Source organism: Sinocyclocheilus rhinocerous, unplaced genomic scaffold, assembly GCF_001515625.1.
Source record: "Sinocyclocheilus rhinocerous isolate Xijiao unplaced genomic scaffold, SAMN03320098_v1.1 scaffold43, whole genome shotgun sequence".
Lineage (NCBI taxonomy): Eukaryota > Metazoa > Chordata > Actinopteri > Cypriniformes > Cyprinidae > Sinocyclocheilus > Sinocyclocheilus rhinocerous.
In genome coordinates, this window is record NW_015628370.1 from 721,543 (window position 1) to 737,027 (window position 15,485).

The 15,485-nt window shown below is 37.1% G+C and overlaps 3 protein-coding genes and 1 long non-coding RNA gene across 10 annotated transcripts in view; 2 read left to right on the top strand and 2 right to left on the bottom strand.

The window, feature by feature from the left end:
- Window positions 1-909: 909 nt before the first annotated feature.
- LOC107737781 (PR domain zinc finger protein 1-like) lies at window positions 910-2,858 on the top strand. Its single transcript, XM_016549399.1, has 3 exons — window positions 910-1,028; window positions 1,545-1,742; window positions 1,829-2,858. Exons 2-3 carry the CDS (start codon window positions 1,556-1,558, stop codon window positions 2,710-2,712), a joined length of 1,071 nt encoding a protein of 356 aa, XP_016404885.1. The 5' UTR covers window positions 910-1,028; window positions 1,545-1,555; the 3' UTR covers window positions 2,713-2,858.
- Window positions 2,859-3,365: 507 nt separating this feature from the next.
- LOC107737752 (RUS1 family protein C16orf58 homolog) lies at window positions 3,366-7,543 on the bottom strand. 4 transcript variants are annotated; one of them, XM_016549364.1, is made up of 16 exons: window positions 7,453-7,512; window positions 7,244-7,300; window positions 7,019-7,174; window positions 6,850-6,927; window positions 6,187-6,301; window positions 6,058-6,103; window positions 5,950-5,982; window positions 5,738-5,843; window positions 5,549-5,650; window positions 5,337-5,407; window positions 5,072-5,256; window positions 4,912-4,969; window positions 4,749-4,813; window positions 4,470-4,610; window positions 3,974-4,039; window positions 3,366-3,887 (listed from the first exon to the last, which is right to left on the bottom strand). In XM_016549364.1, the coding sequence occupies exons 3-16, from the start codon at window positions 7,172-7,174 to the stop codon at window positions 3,802-3,804; spliced, it is 1,308 nt and encodes a 435-aa protein (XP_016404850.1). In that variant the 5' UTR covers window positions 7,244-7,300; window positions 7,453-7,512; the 3' UTR covers window positions 3,366-3,801. The 4 variants fall into 4 exon arrangements, with proteins under 4 accessions (XP_016404850.1, XP_016404851.1, XP_016404849.1 ...); XM_016549365.1 differs by lacking the exon at window positions 7,244-7,300 and having other exon boundaries at window positions 7,462-7,543; XM_016549363.1 differs by lacking the exon at window positions 7,244-7,300 and having other exon boundaries at window positions 7,453-7,539.
- A 3,189-nt stretch (window positions 7,544-10,732) lies between these two features.
- LOC107737755 (uncharacterized) lies at window positions 10,733-12,609 on the top strand. The gene is made up of 3 exons (XR_001639820.1): window positions 10,733-11,038; window positions 11,612-11,805; window positions 12,285-12,609. It is a non-coding gene; the product is annotated as an uncharacterized LOC107737755 (long non-coding RNA).
- A 1,371-nt stretch (window positions 12,610-13,980) lies between these two features.
- LOC107737753 (uncharacterized) overlaps window positions 13,981-15,485 on the bottom strand; it is a 13,995-nt gene continuing 12,490 nt past the window's right edge. For all 4 annotated transcript variants that reach the window (XM_016549369.1, XM_016549368.1, XM_016549366.1 and 1 more), the window contains one exon: window positions 13,981-14,744. In XM_016549369.1, the coding sequence (XP_016404855.1) occupies window positions 14,432-14,744 (313 nt within the window). In that variant the 3' untranslated portion in view covers window positions 13,981-14,431. The remainder of the gene's footprint in view (window positions 14,745-15,485) is intronic.

Sequence of the window (15,485 nt, forward strand, 5' to 3'; positions counted from 1 at the left end):
GTTTAGCTCTAACCCTAATCAAACACACCTGAGCAAGCTAATCAATGTCTTCAGGATCATTAGAAAATCACAGGTAGGTGAGTTTGATCAGGGTTGGAGCTAAACTCTGCAGCGCATTGGCCCTCCAGGGCAAGATTTGAGGGACCCTGCTTTAGAGCAATCATGTCATTGATGACGTCCGAAGCCTCGCTTGGCCAGACTGGTTCAGGAAGCGGTTCAAATCTTGTAAATTCACAGTCCTCTGCCCTGTTAAACTCAGCCACTTTCCAGTTTTAGGCTAATAATATTGCCCCTCCTGCCTATTATGTATTATGCCTATTATGCCCCATCAAGTCAATACGTTTATTACACAGTTATATTATGTTATACAAACATTATATACCACTAGAAAATACACATTATATTCAAATAAATAGATTAGTCTATGTGGAAAAATTTTCTTCACCATTATTTCTAAGCCTTAGCTGGCGCAAAATACAGTGTCTCACACATCACATCAGGTCATCTATAATGTATCTGCTTGTTTTACACTCTTTGGCCACCAGGTGGTATAGTGTGAGCAAATGAACCCGTTTGTGAACCACTTGGCTCTTGGCTGAAAAGCTTCAATGCTTCATGAGGCTTCTCGCCATCACTACCTTACCGTTTCCTCTAAAAAGCTGTTTATTCATCGTAGTGAAGCCTCTCCTACATTGACATCCATTAAAAAAAAAAACGGCCTCTGGTCTCCTTTCCCACATACTGTCAGACCGGAAGCGTTAGCTTTAGCCGTTACACTTTTTCGGCTAAAATGGTTACAGGCTTGCCTTCTAGTGGCTTTGGTTTCCACAACACAACACGCCCACTAGAAACGTCATTATTATAACAAGTCAGCCTTGACATTTCCTGAAAGAAAAACGACTACTTACGGTCCAGCATGAAGATACAAATATCATGAGAGACCTCTTGTTTTCGGACGTTAGTTCAGGGTTTGCCTTGTTGCGATTATAGTCTCATTATATTCTGTTTTCGCGGTTGAGAACAGAGAGGTAGGTATTATTGTGTCATTATAATTGTGATATAATTATAATGCAATTCCAAATATTCATTTTTATAAATATTATGTAGTGTTGAGTGACCAGCGCGCAAAGAGAGAAGGTTTGTTAAAATGCACGTCACATTAAGACACGGTTAACCTGTATAAGTTTTTTAGAAATGAAATGTAATACATTTAGTCACTGTATTATTATATTCATTGTTATGGTTCAGAGGCAGTCCTGGGCACAGCCTCGCATTTCATTAAAGAGTTCATCCAAAAGTGAACATTCTATCATTATTTACTTGCCCACATGTCTTTCCAAACCTTTCTTTCTTCTGTGGAACACAAAATAGGATTCCTTGGTGTTTTGGCGACCTTTGATTTTCAGTGTATGGACAATGGACAAAACAATGAGAGATTTCTCAGAATATTTTCTTTTATGTTCCAAAGAAGAAAATGATACAGGTTTGGAACAACATTGGGTTAAGTTAAGTAAATGACAGAAGCTTGTTTTCTTTTTGAGCAGGTCCCATCAAAATGTCACAGATGGAGCTCCTCGTCACAAATGTAGCTGAGCTCCTCACTGCTGCTGTACAGGAAGCGTTGCAGCTCATGGGTCAGGCTGTGTTAGAGTATCAGAAAGAGTCTGCCAGAACACGCCTGGAGAATCAGAACCTCCAGCAGAAGCTCAAAGAACTCCAGGAGAGGACGACTGGGGATTCGAGTGAGATTTTGAAGAGCTTATAGTTGTGGAATTAACTTGTCTACTTGTATGTAAAAATTTTCAATCATCTCTTTTTATATTTTTAGATGAAGTCCTGAAAGTCTCTTTTTCCATTGACAAGCCTCATTCAGGGGAGGATCATGCGCAGGAAGATCTCATTTATCATGGAGATTCAGCTGTGAGCAAGCAGCCAGAGCAGCCACAATGTCTGAGTGACAGTCCTGTTCATATAAAGCTGGTTTTAGATGAGATTAATGCAGACAACAAACATCATTCTCTGCAAGGGACCTGTGACTATTCTTTAAAGAAGCAAAGACCCCTCTCCAGGGTAAAGAGTAGCCCTCCAAGAAGAATCCCAAAACCTTTTCCTGGCAGCAGAGAGAGTCCAGCAACCAGCAACACTGAGTCACCACTGGGCTCAAACCGAATCAAAGAGGAATCTAAACCAGAGCCTCTGGAATGTTCTGTCACAGAAGAGACAGACAATGTGACAACACAAGCTCCTGTAGTTCCTATGCAGGATGTTCCTCAAGCAAATGAACACAACCAGCTGCCTGTCGCATCCTTTTCCAACAGCGTTGTCCACTATAACCAACCTAGCAAATTACTAAATTCTGCTTCCAAACACATTCTTAGGTCACTAGTAGAGAATATGGTCCAAGCGGGGGGCTTTCACAGCACTCCCAGTGTCAGTGAGAGCAGGGATATTCTGCACAGCTGCCATGTGTGCGGTAAGACGTTTGCAACGCCCTCCAGCCTCGGAGCACACTTCGTGTGCCATTCAAACGAGAGACCTTTTGTTTGCAAGTGCTGCAGGTTCAGGTTCAGTCGTTTAGCCGATCTGAAAAAGCATGAGCGCATTCATACAGGAGAAAGACCATATAACTGTTCGCTCTGTGGACGGAGATTCAACCGAACAGAGAATCTCAGAAGACACTTGAGGAAAGTTCATTATGGAGCAGTGCTGTGAGCTTTAAATTCACAGCATTTATCTTAGCATGTTGACTTTGGATCATTCAACAAAATCATTGCTTATTCATATCTCAAAATTAAATAGCTACTCAGTCCATTAAGACTGTTTCCCCCCACTTTTAATATAATATGTTGTTTCCATCAAATTGCATTAAAATAAATATCAGTGATGTAGTTGAAATATGATAAATGTGTATTGTCTTATCATACATTTTTCAAATGACAATAAATATGTGGTAAAATTCTAATTGATCAAAGTGCAGTGTTCCACTGGATTCTTGATTTCAATATTGTATTTACGGCAAAGTTCTTTTATTCATTTGTGTGGCTTTTTGTGTGTGTGTGTGTGTGTGTGTAATTCTTTTTATAAAAAAACCCACACGTACACTACTGTTCAAAAGTTCAGGGTTGGTAAGATTTTTTATGTTTTTGAAAGCAGTCTCTTGTTCTCACCAAGTCTGCATTTATTTGATCAAAAATACAGCAAAAATAGTAATATGAAATATTATAAAATATATTTTTTTATTTAAATATAATATAAATGTAATTTATACCTGTGATGACTAAGCTGAATCACTTAAACTTTTATCACTGATGAATGCAGTTGTGCTGCTTTTTATATATATATTTTTTTTTTTTTTTTTGCTCCGACCCTGTTATCCTCTTCCCAGTGGGCAATTGATGTTGAAAAGATATCAAATTGATGTAAAAAAAAAATTGGCTTGATGTTGATTTTATGTAAATTGAACGTCAAGCATATTGGCCTACATATACATAAAACCAATTTCAGTGTGGCATTAACTTCCTATTTTCACCCAGTTACCACTGGAAGAAATTGCTGTCCAAACTGAATTTAAAATGACGGTACAGCATCTTGATCAAGTCTTGACTAATACTTGACATAAAATTGATATCAAGGTGCCTGCTGGGTTTGTTTTTATTTGTATGGTTTATTTAAGACACTGACAAATCTGCACACTTTCAGCTCTGCCGCTGAGCTCTTGCAAATCATTTAAAACTGACAGATGTTTCAAAGTGAATACCAGTGGAAACCAAAACATCCATATTCCATCTTTCATAATTTGCTTCAGCTTCTCTTTTTGCTCCATTCCACACGCCATTCGTTCCAGTCCAGTAGTGTCCAGTCTGTTTGCCACTTTGCTTGATCCAGTTCTGACAAAGATAAACAAAAGAAAAAGGTTTTTTTGTTGTTGTTGTCTCTCAATGGAAAATTGTATTACAACATGTATTATATTCACCTTTTAAGAATGTCTGGAAAATGTGATTAATCATCTTATGACTCTGTGATACTAACTCCCATGGGTCTGGAAAATAAAACAGTGTCAGAGACCTAAAGGTGGCACTACATTTAATTTTTGACAGAAATGAAAACGAGGCTGTGAGGGACAGAAGTACAGTGCATTTGATGGATTGTGCTGTTGTTTAACAACATACCGACTGTTCAGGAGATGAAATGCCTACCAGGAAAAAAAATCAGTAGACAAAAACTTAAAGTTGCGAAAATATGTGACTGAAGACCTTTATACAGTGTGAGCCACTGAAAAAAAAACTGTAAGCCTATCCCTAACAGCCTTGCTTTCATCTTTGTTCATTTTAATATGGTGTCTAACCTGACTTAAGGTCTAAAGAAAAGAGGCTACCATCCCTTGATCAGCAAGTGTAACCAGTACTATGCATCTAAAGTTAAATATGAAATGAAGGTCTTTCTTTTATCACAACTGAACAAGTACTTACCCTTAGTGTTTGAGAGCTGCTTGAGTGCATCACCCAGAGAGGAATCATCGTGCAGCACAGCACGAAGACACAAGGCCTGACATGCTGCCATGATTTCATCATGCACAGAAGCATCGCTTCCCAGACAAACACAGACGGTACCTGGGAAAAAATGCATCTCATAAATGTGTCATTGCTGTTCTGGCTGAGTAATAGTTAGGCATAAATTCTCTAATATCGTTTTAGATCATGTTATTATGTCTAACATCTTATATAGCAGAATTGGGGAGGTTTTTGTACCATTTTTGATTGCAATGAGATACGGTTTGCTGTTGTTCTTCAACGCCAGCTGCAGTTCTCCTGGCCTTTAAGTCAAAAAGAAATCATTTTAATAGTCGATACAGTTTTCACAACAACAATACGTTTTGATTTAGTGAATGAATATAAAAGCAGATAGACAGACTCTTGAACAATGTCTCCAAGCCTCACACCCAACTTTATGGGAACTGTCCTTCCAAGCGCTGAAAAGAGGAATAGAATTTTGTTAATTAGATGTGTAATGAATGAATCATATTAAATGAACAAGACAGGCATTTAAAAGTGATCAGGTTTTAAGGCCATACACAAGAACACAGGCTCCTTTTCATTGGCCTCCACTGAACTGAGCAGTTGACCATCAAGCAGGTACCGATGAAGGACTATGGACAAGCGAGCCTCATTAAGTGTTTCCATAACAACAGAACGAACCGCTTTGTAATTGGCAAACAGGTGGAGAACAGTGAACAGGAAGAACAGGATGAACGTCAACCTGAATGAAGAGCACAAATCAGTACAGTATCTACTACACATTCATGTAGAGCGTTGCTTACATATCTGGGTGTAACTCACAATGGGTTATCGGTTACAAGCGGGATGAGTGCAAGGCTGACCAGCAGTCCTGCCAGGTTCACCAGGGTTTCCTTGTCAGGACAAAAAAAGCAGATAAATGATACACTGATACATGAAACCACTGACACACATTTTGACCTCAACTTCACACACTAAGAGGGAATTTACAAGAAAAGCTATTATGAAGCATATGAGAGAAAGTGAATAAAAACCTGGCTCCCATCTTTGGCGGAGATATCAGCCATGTTGTTTCTACGAGCTTGATGGACAGTTAAGGCAGCTCTTGTTGCTCCACCAGCAACTCCTACAATGGACTGGAATGACAGAAATAGAGGAATATGCATAGATATTTACTGTCAAGCTGATTTAAGGTTTAGAGGAAGATGCTGGTGATATTTTACCTTAAATATTCCAGCAATGCAGACAATAAGAGTGAAAAAAGGAGGGAAATGAGGGGCTGCAATCTCCATGAACATTGCCACGTCATTAAGAATGTCAGCGAAGAGCCTGAAAAGACAAATAAGACATTATTATGTAAAATATTTATGAAAAGTATTACATTCAAATGTTTATTCAAACTAAAACATTAAAGTCTAAGTCTAGTATACGGTACCTCCATTTTTTGGCTTCAGAATCTAACTTGCTCCTGAAATACAAGGTCACAATTAAGTACAACAAAAACAAAACATCTTCACAATCTGAATGGTGGGTCAAATATTACCCTTTGAGCCAAGCAAAAAGTATTCTTCCCAGCATCCCTGTTCCATCTGAGCAAAGAAGGAGAAAAGGGTTAGAAAAGCATGCATTTAAAAAATAAGAAATCAGTACAATCAGTAGTTTGTGCACATACCCCTTAGCAGCCATGTTATTGTAGCTGCTGCAACTGTTGCTTCTTGATTTCCAACCCCAACACCCCTCAGTGAAGCCTGAGTAGCGAGTGTGCCAGACAGAGAGCTGGAAAATGCCTTGGAAAACAAAAGACGGTGCTATGATGCCAATATATACATATATATATATATATATATACAGTATGTCTATCAGGGGGGTCAATTAGATGTTTTTTTTATAAAGAAATTAGTACTTTGAAAGATAGATTAAATGTATCAAAAGTAACAGTAAATACATTTTTATTGTTACAAACTATTTCTATTTCAAATAAATGTTGTTCTTTTGAACTTTCTATTCGTCAAAGTACCCTGAAAAAAAATATCAAGCAGCACAACTGTTTCAAAACTGATAATAATAATAAATGTTTCTTAAATCTAAATCGGCATATTAGAATGATTTCTGAAGGATCATGTGACACTAAAGATAATTAATTACATTTGAAAATATATTTAAATAGAAAACACTTAACTGTATTTTTTTTGCATTTCTTCTGCAATATTATTGGTTCTTTTTTATAAGTTTGCCCAAATGTTTTAATGTTTATGTTTGGCTACTGAATTTTCCCCCGAAAAACAAAATAAAAGAAACTTCAGCAGTACAAGTGTCAGATCTACAGGACCTGTACCTGCACAGTGTCCCAGAGCTGATACTGCATGTAATCCTCACTGACACTCTCAGGATAGCCCTGTGGCAGGAAAACACTCTGGGAGAGGAGAGAGCATGTTAGTGATGTCTCAGAGAGTTTATTTATAGGATCTGAGAGACTTTCGTGTTTTTCTGTGTCAGTCACGCACTTTAAACACGCCAGAGATTGAATTTCCCGCCAGTCTGCCGTCCAGTGCATCCTTCTGTCTCTTCATCCTCCCATCCTTCAACAGGTATTTCCATGACTCCTGTGAGCCATAACGCTCTGTGGCAATCACCCCTTCACAGTCCTCCATCTCTTCCATCTGCACATCAGTTAACACGTGTGCATTAAAACGAGCGAAGTAAAAACAAAAAAACAAAAAAAACAATACCTTCAGGTCTTTGAATTTTCACACTCTCAACTGTAACAGCAGTCTCACACTTTGCACCTTATGAACATTATTTAATCAATTATATATTTGAATGCAAAAATGTTTTCTATATGATGTCACGCTATGCAGTTTAGCATGCTAAGGACTAAAATGACTATAACGTAAACGAGTTTCTGATTGCGTTTCAGTATTTTATTGTAATCGCCCACCTCGCCCACGTATCTTTTCTTCCGTGTTTAGACTGTATCGCTACGTCATGAGCATGTCACGACTTCTGATTGGCTCGTGGAATTTTACGTAGGCAGTTTTCTTCCCGTAAAACTGGGCGCGACCATTTGTAAATTCTATGGGTCTGGCTTCCGGTCTCATCCGCGTCCAGCTAGTTTTAGCTTTACAGAACCGCTCGTTTTGCTGCTTGATATTGAAAATTGGTGTGTCTTACCATATTATTTGAATGTGTTGTCTTAATTACGAACACACTGGTTTATAATGCAAACAGTTTTACGGTTTACTGCACTTTGTTATTCTCGTTAGCAGCTAATGAACCGGAAGTCTTGCCCGTAGGTTTACTTCCGCGTTGGAGAAAAAGGTGGATAAATAAAAAAGCAAAAAGGATGTATAGAATTTTTGAATCCTTTTCTTATGGAAATTTCTTGTAAGTTATCACCTTTATTTGACTCTCTAACTCTAACACTTTCTATTCTATTTTAATTCTACTTTATCTATATTTATCTTCTTTTTTTATTTTATTTTTTTATTTAAAAAAAACTACAAAAAACAAACAAACACTAGCTTTCTATTTTTTCTATTCTATCTACTTGTTTTTCTTTGTGTGTGTGTGTGTATAATATATATACACCTTGCTACATGTACTGCGTTAGGCTAACCGAGACTTGTCATTTGCACTTACCGGTATATATTGTTGCTATTTTGTTAGTTTTGACTGCTTTTATTGTCCTCATTTGTAAGTCGCTTTGGATAAAAGCATCTGCTAAATGACTAAATGTAAATGTAAGTTATCCCCTGTAGTTTTTTTCTCCTTTCTTTTTTTTCTGTTTGTTCCTTTGATGCTATTATGAATGTAATTTAATTTAGAATAGTTGAAAACACTGTCATCCTCTATATATATATATATGTATGTTATGTTACTGTTCTTGTTAGATGTTATGCAATTAAAAAAATTAATAAAATAAAGTGAGAAGATTCTCTGCGTATGACTGTCTATAAAGGCTGTAGTGGTTTGTTCTCTTAATTTCCTAATTTGCGTGGTTTTCATACACAATGATTTATTTAATTTTGTTTGTGAATATTACATTTTGTTTAATTTTGTTTGTAAACAAATATATTGTTCTTTATAAATTCATGCAGCTGCAATTTTTCTTCTTTCTTTCTTTTAATTAAATTAACAAGGAAAACAAGTAGGAGAGAATTAATCAGTGTTTGTTTTTTAAGCTGTCTGGCCCCTCCTGACCTCAGTGTCTGTCTCGCTGTTAATGTGGCAGCTCAACCCAGAATAGTTGACCTTCACAAGCCAGTGTTAGTGTGTGTGTGTTTGAGTGTCTGATAGAGACAATTACAGAACAACAAGTCAAAGCAAAACTGACAAACAATTACACTGAAATATATTGAAGCATCAGAGAGTCCATTATGTTTTTTTTTGTTGTTTTGTTTTATTCTTGGGATAAGTGGCGATCATTCTAGCAGAAGGTGATGTGCTATGAGGTATGTCAAAAGATTGCCACAGCACAAATTTTACTATTTACTACAGCTACTTTTATTAGCTAAATAAAAGTTAGCTTTATAAGCTAAAACAACAACAAAAATGTTATTTTATTACATCATATAGATGTGAAATGGTCTAATTATAAAAAGGTTATTTTTCAAGACTTGAAAAAGTCATGTAAAATTAATAAAATCTTACAATTCCATGGACATTTTATACATTTTTGAATATTTAGAGCTCAGCCCAGCTCTAAATAATTTTATCAGGTACAATTAGCATGTTTTTAAATTCTCATCAAGTAAATCACAAACAACTGGGCCATTGAATATTGCTGGGGACAATGGGGAAACTTGGAGTCAGTAAGGATGAGAACCACTGATGTAAATAAATCTTTTTAATTCTAGAGAAAAAAAACATACAAGTGAGGTGAGTTTCTCCATATTTGGACACATGGAGTTGATATTTTTTTTATTTCATATTGATATTTCATATTTGGAGTTGATGTATCAAGTGATACCTGCACATGGCCTTGAACATGGCAGCTGAAAAATCTAACTCACAGGTCCTGTCTACTATTTAAGTTTTTTCAAAAGGAAGAAAATCAGAAACAGTAGTTAATCTGTCAAAGAATATTCATGAAACATGAGAGTCTGCAAATCATGCAGCTGTCCAACACTTATGTACAATTAAGAGATTTAAAGGGGTCATATGATGTTGCTAAAAAGAACATTATTTTGTGTATTTGGTGTAATGAAATGTGTTTATGCGGTTTAAGGTTCAAAAAACACATTATTTTCCACATACTGTACATTATTGTTTCTCCTCTATGCCCCGCCTTTCTGAAACGCGTCGATTTTTACAAAGCTAATCGCACTGCTCAAAACTCGCGTATGAATCATCAGTGGCAAATCCTTTAAATGAAAATGTACTTACAGTTCATGAGTCAGAACAGCCGGCATTGTAGTCAACTTTCCCAGGATCAGGAAACAGTCCTCCATAAAATGCTGCACACATCTTAATATTTGGGTTGAACTGTTCTGGAACAGTGTTTTAAATACAACTTAACCACTGATTTCTAGTCGTGTCCTTCCAAAAGAGCCGGCGGCTTGAGTGAGCGGAGGCCGGAGGGCTTGCGGCAACCACATGTGACGACCCCGGGCTGGACTCAGCTTCGTCCACGGTGAAAGCCGATCTGGCGATCCACAGCGCAAAGTTGATGTATTTCCTCAGCGACCAGCACGGATCAGCTCTAGGCATGACGAAGCGGATTATCGTCTTCTTTTGAAAGGCCAAACAAAGTAGTTTCGCTTTCACAACAAAACACACACTCCAAAGAGAAAGGAAAAATTGAAATCGCATCATATGACCCCTTTAACACATGCAATCTCTGTTTACAAACACAAGCCCTGCAGGGGCCTCAGCTTACTTGCCAAGAACTTGATTCTTGTGAGGTTGTGATTGCGTAAATAGAAAGAGAAAGAAACAGTGATGGAGAAAATGAGTAATAGTAGACAGTGTGTCATGAAGTCAAAGCTTCTGTGTTACAGTCTGCACAAGCTACTGATGATTCACAGGGGCAACAAGGTGTGGTAAATAGACAGATAAACGTAAGACCTAAAGAATGTGAGTGGAAGAAGTACTTCGAGCTGGAGTGGATAAGAAAAAGTGGGAGGGAACATTGAAAAAAAACTGGAGGTGTGGTGTTTCATTGTCACTGTTGTAAGTAAGTGGTTCAAAGCATTTCTTTCAGACTCTGCCTCCTCAGAGGTCGAAACTGGAGCTAAAGAAGCTGTACTAAATATTTCACATACATAATTGACAATTAGAGGAAGTTTGGATGGGAAGTCATCTCGAGTCAAGTTGTGACAACGACATGTGACATCTTTGTGAAAGGACACTAGAACTTCTGTCACTACATAAACTGAAAGAGTTATTAGCAGAGTACTGATCACTAGCCAATTTTTTTTTTCCAAGCAAAAACATCAAATGTATTTGGTTATGAATTGGTAATTTCTGGTTGACCTAAGGAATTTTGGACCCTTCTTCCCTCAAGATCAAATCTGGGCAAGTCTGTAAGTACTGAGATCTTTAGTTTCAATAATCATCTTTCTGGAGGCAGACTTTACATTGCTGAGATTTCGATTTATAATGAGTCTAACCAAAACTATCAAGTGAGATCTGTCATTACTCTCTTGTAATACTGATGCCAGTTACTGTCAACATGACTCTGTCTCTGTCCATACCTGTTTTTCAAGCCCCAGCACAATAAGAGATAATAGAAACTCACTTCACCTTAAATACTTTGAGGATGTTGGAAAACCCCATTTATATTGTTCCAATATACATATATTCTTGCACTTTTGGTGTGTATATAGGCCTATATATATTTTTTAATTACCCCTATTACTATTAAAACTGAAAGCAAAAAATCACTGTAAAGAACCAGTTAAACCAGCTTGTTATAAATCACCGCTTGGCTCACTAATTCACTGGTAGATGTTTACAACTTGATTCAGACAGAACTTGAACTACACTGTAACCATTGTAGTATAAAGTAGACTACAAAATCATCAAAATACAGTAATGCGCCATTACTTCCATGCTGACTCCCCTATATTTACACTGTTATTTGTTACTTTGAACAGAGATGTGTGCGAACGATCTACAAGAAGTGAAAGTTGATAATGCTTTACTTGAACAGCCTGAGCCGAGGGCTGACTCGCGCAGTGTCGCCTGTCAGGACATCTGTAAGGACAAAGACCATCGCAAATTAGCCATTTGCAGCATCATATGTGGCCTCTCCTGTCTTGGAATTATGTCCCTTATGTACTCCGTCAAGGTAACTATGATTATTATTTCAGTATTATTGAAATATCAGTGCTGTACAATTGTATTACTGCACTACTATTGTAATAAGTACTAAGCTCTATGTAAAATTAAACTTATTTTTAAACTTAAATAGGAATTATTTATTTACATTTAGTAACCCACCCATGCAATCAAAGATCTGAGTGCAGACAAACTCAAGATGTGAAATGAAAATAAACACTTCAATTGGCTTCCTTAAGTAAGCTTATTTTCATGAGAACCTTATTTATTAAAAGTTTTTGTTTGTTCTTATCTTATATACTTATCCTACATAACTTCAAAAGACTCTCAGCTAAGATCTGTTGCCAGTAAAATAGATACTGTTTAGACGAGACACAATGAAACAAAATAGTACCATGAAACTTAACTGTAGTCAGTGATGAAAGAAACGTATGCATGCACTAATATAATCTAAGAATCTAAATCTGACACCTTTCCTCATTTTTTCAGGCCCGAGAGACAAGAAAAAGACTTCAAAACGAAGATTGTCCAGAAACACGAGAGATGATTAAGAAATACTCAGAAAAGGCGTGTAAATGGGGTATTGGGTCCATTGTAGCCTGGGTGGTTTTAATTCTCATCTTTCCATTGCTGATGGGATTTCTGTCCTATGTTGTAACCCTCATAGACTGACACTGAAGAAGCATTTCTACAGTTAAATGAGCAACCAAAGCAAATGAACTGTAAGAGTGCAGAAACAAACTCTTTCATTGCTCACACTGGACACTGCATCTAGACCAGTGGTTCCCAAACCTGTCCTGGAGGCCCCCCTGCCCTGCACCTTTTGTATGTCTCCCTTATCTAACACACCTGATTCCACTCATCAGCTCGTTAGTAGAGACTGCAAGAACTAAATTGGGTGTGTCTGATTAGGGAGACATACAAAATGTGCAGGGCAGGGGGTCCTCCAGGACAGGTTTGGGAACCACTGATCTAGACTATCCAAAAAAGTTACTTGATGGCAATAGGTTGGTCAATAATGGTCATTATTTAAATTCACTGTGGGTTTCGAAAGGTGCTTGTCCTTAGTCTGGATCAAAGGTTCACAACGTCCTACCCATAATATAAGAGGATTCAACAGCTCAATATTTGCATTGCAATTAAATCACTGCAATTAAGCCAATGCAGGTAGTTAAAAATGGTACAGCAACTTTCAGGAATTTGTTACATGCATGAGATGGAGCCATGGATAAAACCATCCGTCCAGACAGAAGCTACTGCTACACTTCAGCAAGCTGGTTTTATTTATGCTCTTACTGCAAACTGGAAATGAAACATTGAGACACTCACAGAGAGCATAACATTCAAATGTTGAGATACGGATGTGGTTACATTTTTAACATTCTGTTTTTTTAAAGAAGTCGTACTGTTTCAATACTTTGTGCTTTTGATATTTTGTACACTGCATGTATTTCAGGCTTTGTAATAAAATGTGTAGCAGTCAAAATGCATCTGCTCATTGTAAACGTCTTACAAACAACTCGACAAAACACTAAAATACAAAACAGTTCAATCGTATTCTATTATAAATACAGAACGCAGACATCTATCAAACAAGTTTACACTAATCATTCAACATGTTCAAACACCACAAACAGTATTATAAATCACTACATCAAAGATAAACAAAAGACTAAATTAAGTGAATGGACTATATTTAGAGTGCCTGAGTAAAAGCACAGAATGCATTAAACTTTTAAATCCTTTATGCTTCTAGATGAGAAGTATAAAGCATAATTTCAAACCGAACAATGCAAACTTTCAATGCTGTCACTTCAAAGGCCTTTGTGCCGTCTCCCTTATAATGAAACACACAGGGCATCCTGAGAGTGTATTAATAAGGCATTCATTTAAACCAAAGAAGTTTAAATGTTTTAAAAGAGGAATATACTGAGAGAGGAATGGTTTACGAGTGACCTGGTGACTCTTACTTTGAAACACTTTCTGATACGGAAAGACTAAATTAAGTGAATGGACTATATTTAGAGTGCCTGAGTAAAAGAAAGGAATGCATTAAACTTTTAAATCCTTTATGCTTCTAGATGAGAAGTATAAAGCATAATTTCAAACCGAACAATGCAAACTTTCAATGCTGTCACTCAAAGGCCTTTGTGCCATCTCCCTTATAATGAAGCACACAGGGCATCCTGAGAGTGTATTAATAAGGCATTCATTTAAACCAAAGAAGTTTAAATGTTTTAAAAGAGGAATATACTGAGAGAGGAATGGTTTACGAGTGACCTGGTGACTCTTACTTTGAAACACTTTCTGATACGGAGATGTGGTGAGGAGGAATTAGAGATATCTTAAACATATGCCACAGATTATAGTAAACAAGTGCTTGCTTTGAATGGTTATAAAAAGACAAAACAGAGTTGTTTCTTGTTACATCAGTCCAATCTACAAATAAATGCCATTACCTTGCAAAATATAAAAAGAAAGTGATGTATTTTTAAGATCTTTACAGTACATAAGTAATCAAAAACATTTTACAGCTCTGCAAGTCTATTTATTGTTGATTTGACAAATTTACAGTAAATTTGAACATAATACACACAAAGCCCATTGTTCGGTACAGAACAATCAAGACCTCTGCCTCAGCCCGCAACCTGCTGCAGTGTCATCCAGGTGTCCAACTCCTCAAGCTTGGAGCAAAGGAGGGACTCCAGCTGCTGCAAGGTGAAGCCATCCTCCACTCTGGAAGAGACCCCGACACCCCGTCTGGTTCTACAGAACCCAGCGTTCCTCTGTGCTCCAGCCCCCGCCATTATACTGACCAGAGGTTTCTTGGGCTTCCTGGCAACACCCAGTTCAGGGAATTCGACAAAGCGCTTCACCTTTTTTTGGCCCACGACAGCCTGAGAGCCATCACGCCGGTTAAGAGGCACCTCAAATATGGTTTCCAAACGTCTGAAAAGAATTTGTAAAAGTTGCTTAATTGATCAGAGTTCAAAAGAGAAAGAATAAAACACCCCGCTGAAATCTCAAAACCTAACTGCATGCGATAGTTCACATAAATCTGAAAATTCTGTCATCATTTACTCACCTTCATGTTGTTCCAAACCCATAAGACTTGAAACACAGATGAAGATATTTTTAATGAGACCTGAGAGATTTCTGCCCCTCAATTGAAAGTCCAGGCAACAAAAACTTAGAAGATCCAAAAAGGTCCTAAAGGTGTCATAAAATGAATCCATATGAATTGTGCCGTTTAATCCAAGTCTTGTAAAGAGATGCGAACTCTATATGATGAACAGGTTTATTTTAGGATTTATTCACATATAAACACACATACATAGAGCACATCACACATCATATGGTAAACACAGAAACACACTGCAAAAAATGCTTTTCTAGCTTAGATCTTTTGTCTTGTTTCCAGCCAAAATATCTACAAATTCTTAAATCAAGAAGGATTTTCTAGACAAGTAAAAATGATTGTCTTGTGTTCAGAAAAAAACAAGTCGGATTTAAGTGAGTTTTTGCTTGAAACAAGCAAAATAATCTGCCAATGGGGTAAGCAAAATAATCTTATTTCAAACAGAAAACAAGATTATTTTTACTTGTCTAGAAAATCCTTCTTGATTTAAGAATTTTTAGATATTTTGACTGGAAACAAGACAAAAAAACTAAGATAAGCCTGTTTTGCAG

What these genes read in the sequence shown, in the direction of transcription:
- LOC107737752 (XM_016549365.1), bottom strand. Translation starts at nt 7,174, where the DNA reads ATGGAAGAGATGGAGGACTGTGAAGGGGTGATTGCCACAGAGCGTTAT. An exon ending in AATAACATGGCTGCTAAGGG is followed by an intron (nt 6,104 to 6,186) that starts GTATGTGCACAA and finishes TTCTTTGCTCAG; the next exon opens with ATGGAACAGGGATGCTGGGA. An exon ending in CTTGTAACCGATAACCCATT is followed by an intron (nt 5,257 to 5,336) that starts GTGAGTTACACC and finishes CTCTTCATTCAG; the next exon opens with GTTGACGTTCATCCTGTTCT.
- LOC107737781 (XM_016549399.1), top strand. Translation starts at nt 1,556, where the DNA reads ATGTCACAGATGGAGCTCCTCGTCACAAATGTAGCTGAGCTCCTCACT. An exon ending in GAGGACGACTGGGGATTCGA is followed by an intron (nt 1,743 to 1,828) that starts GTGAGATTTTGA and finishes TTATATTTTTAG; the next exon opens with ATGAAGTCCTGAAAGTCTCT.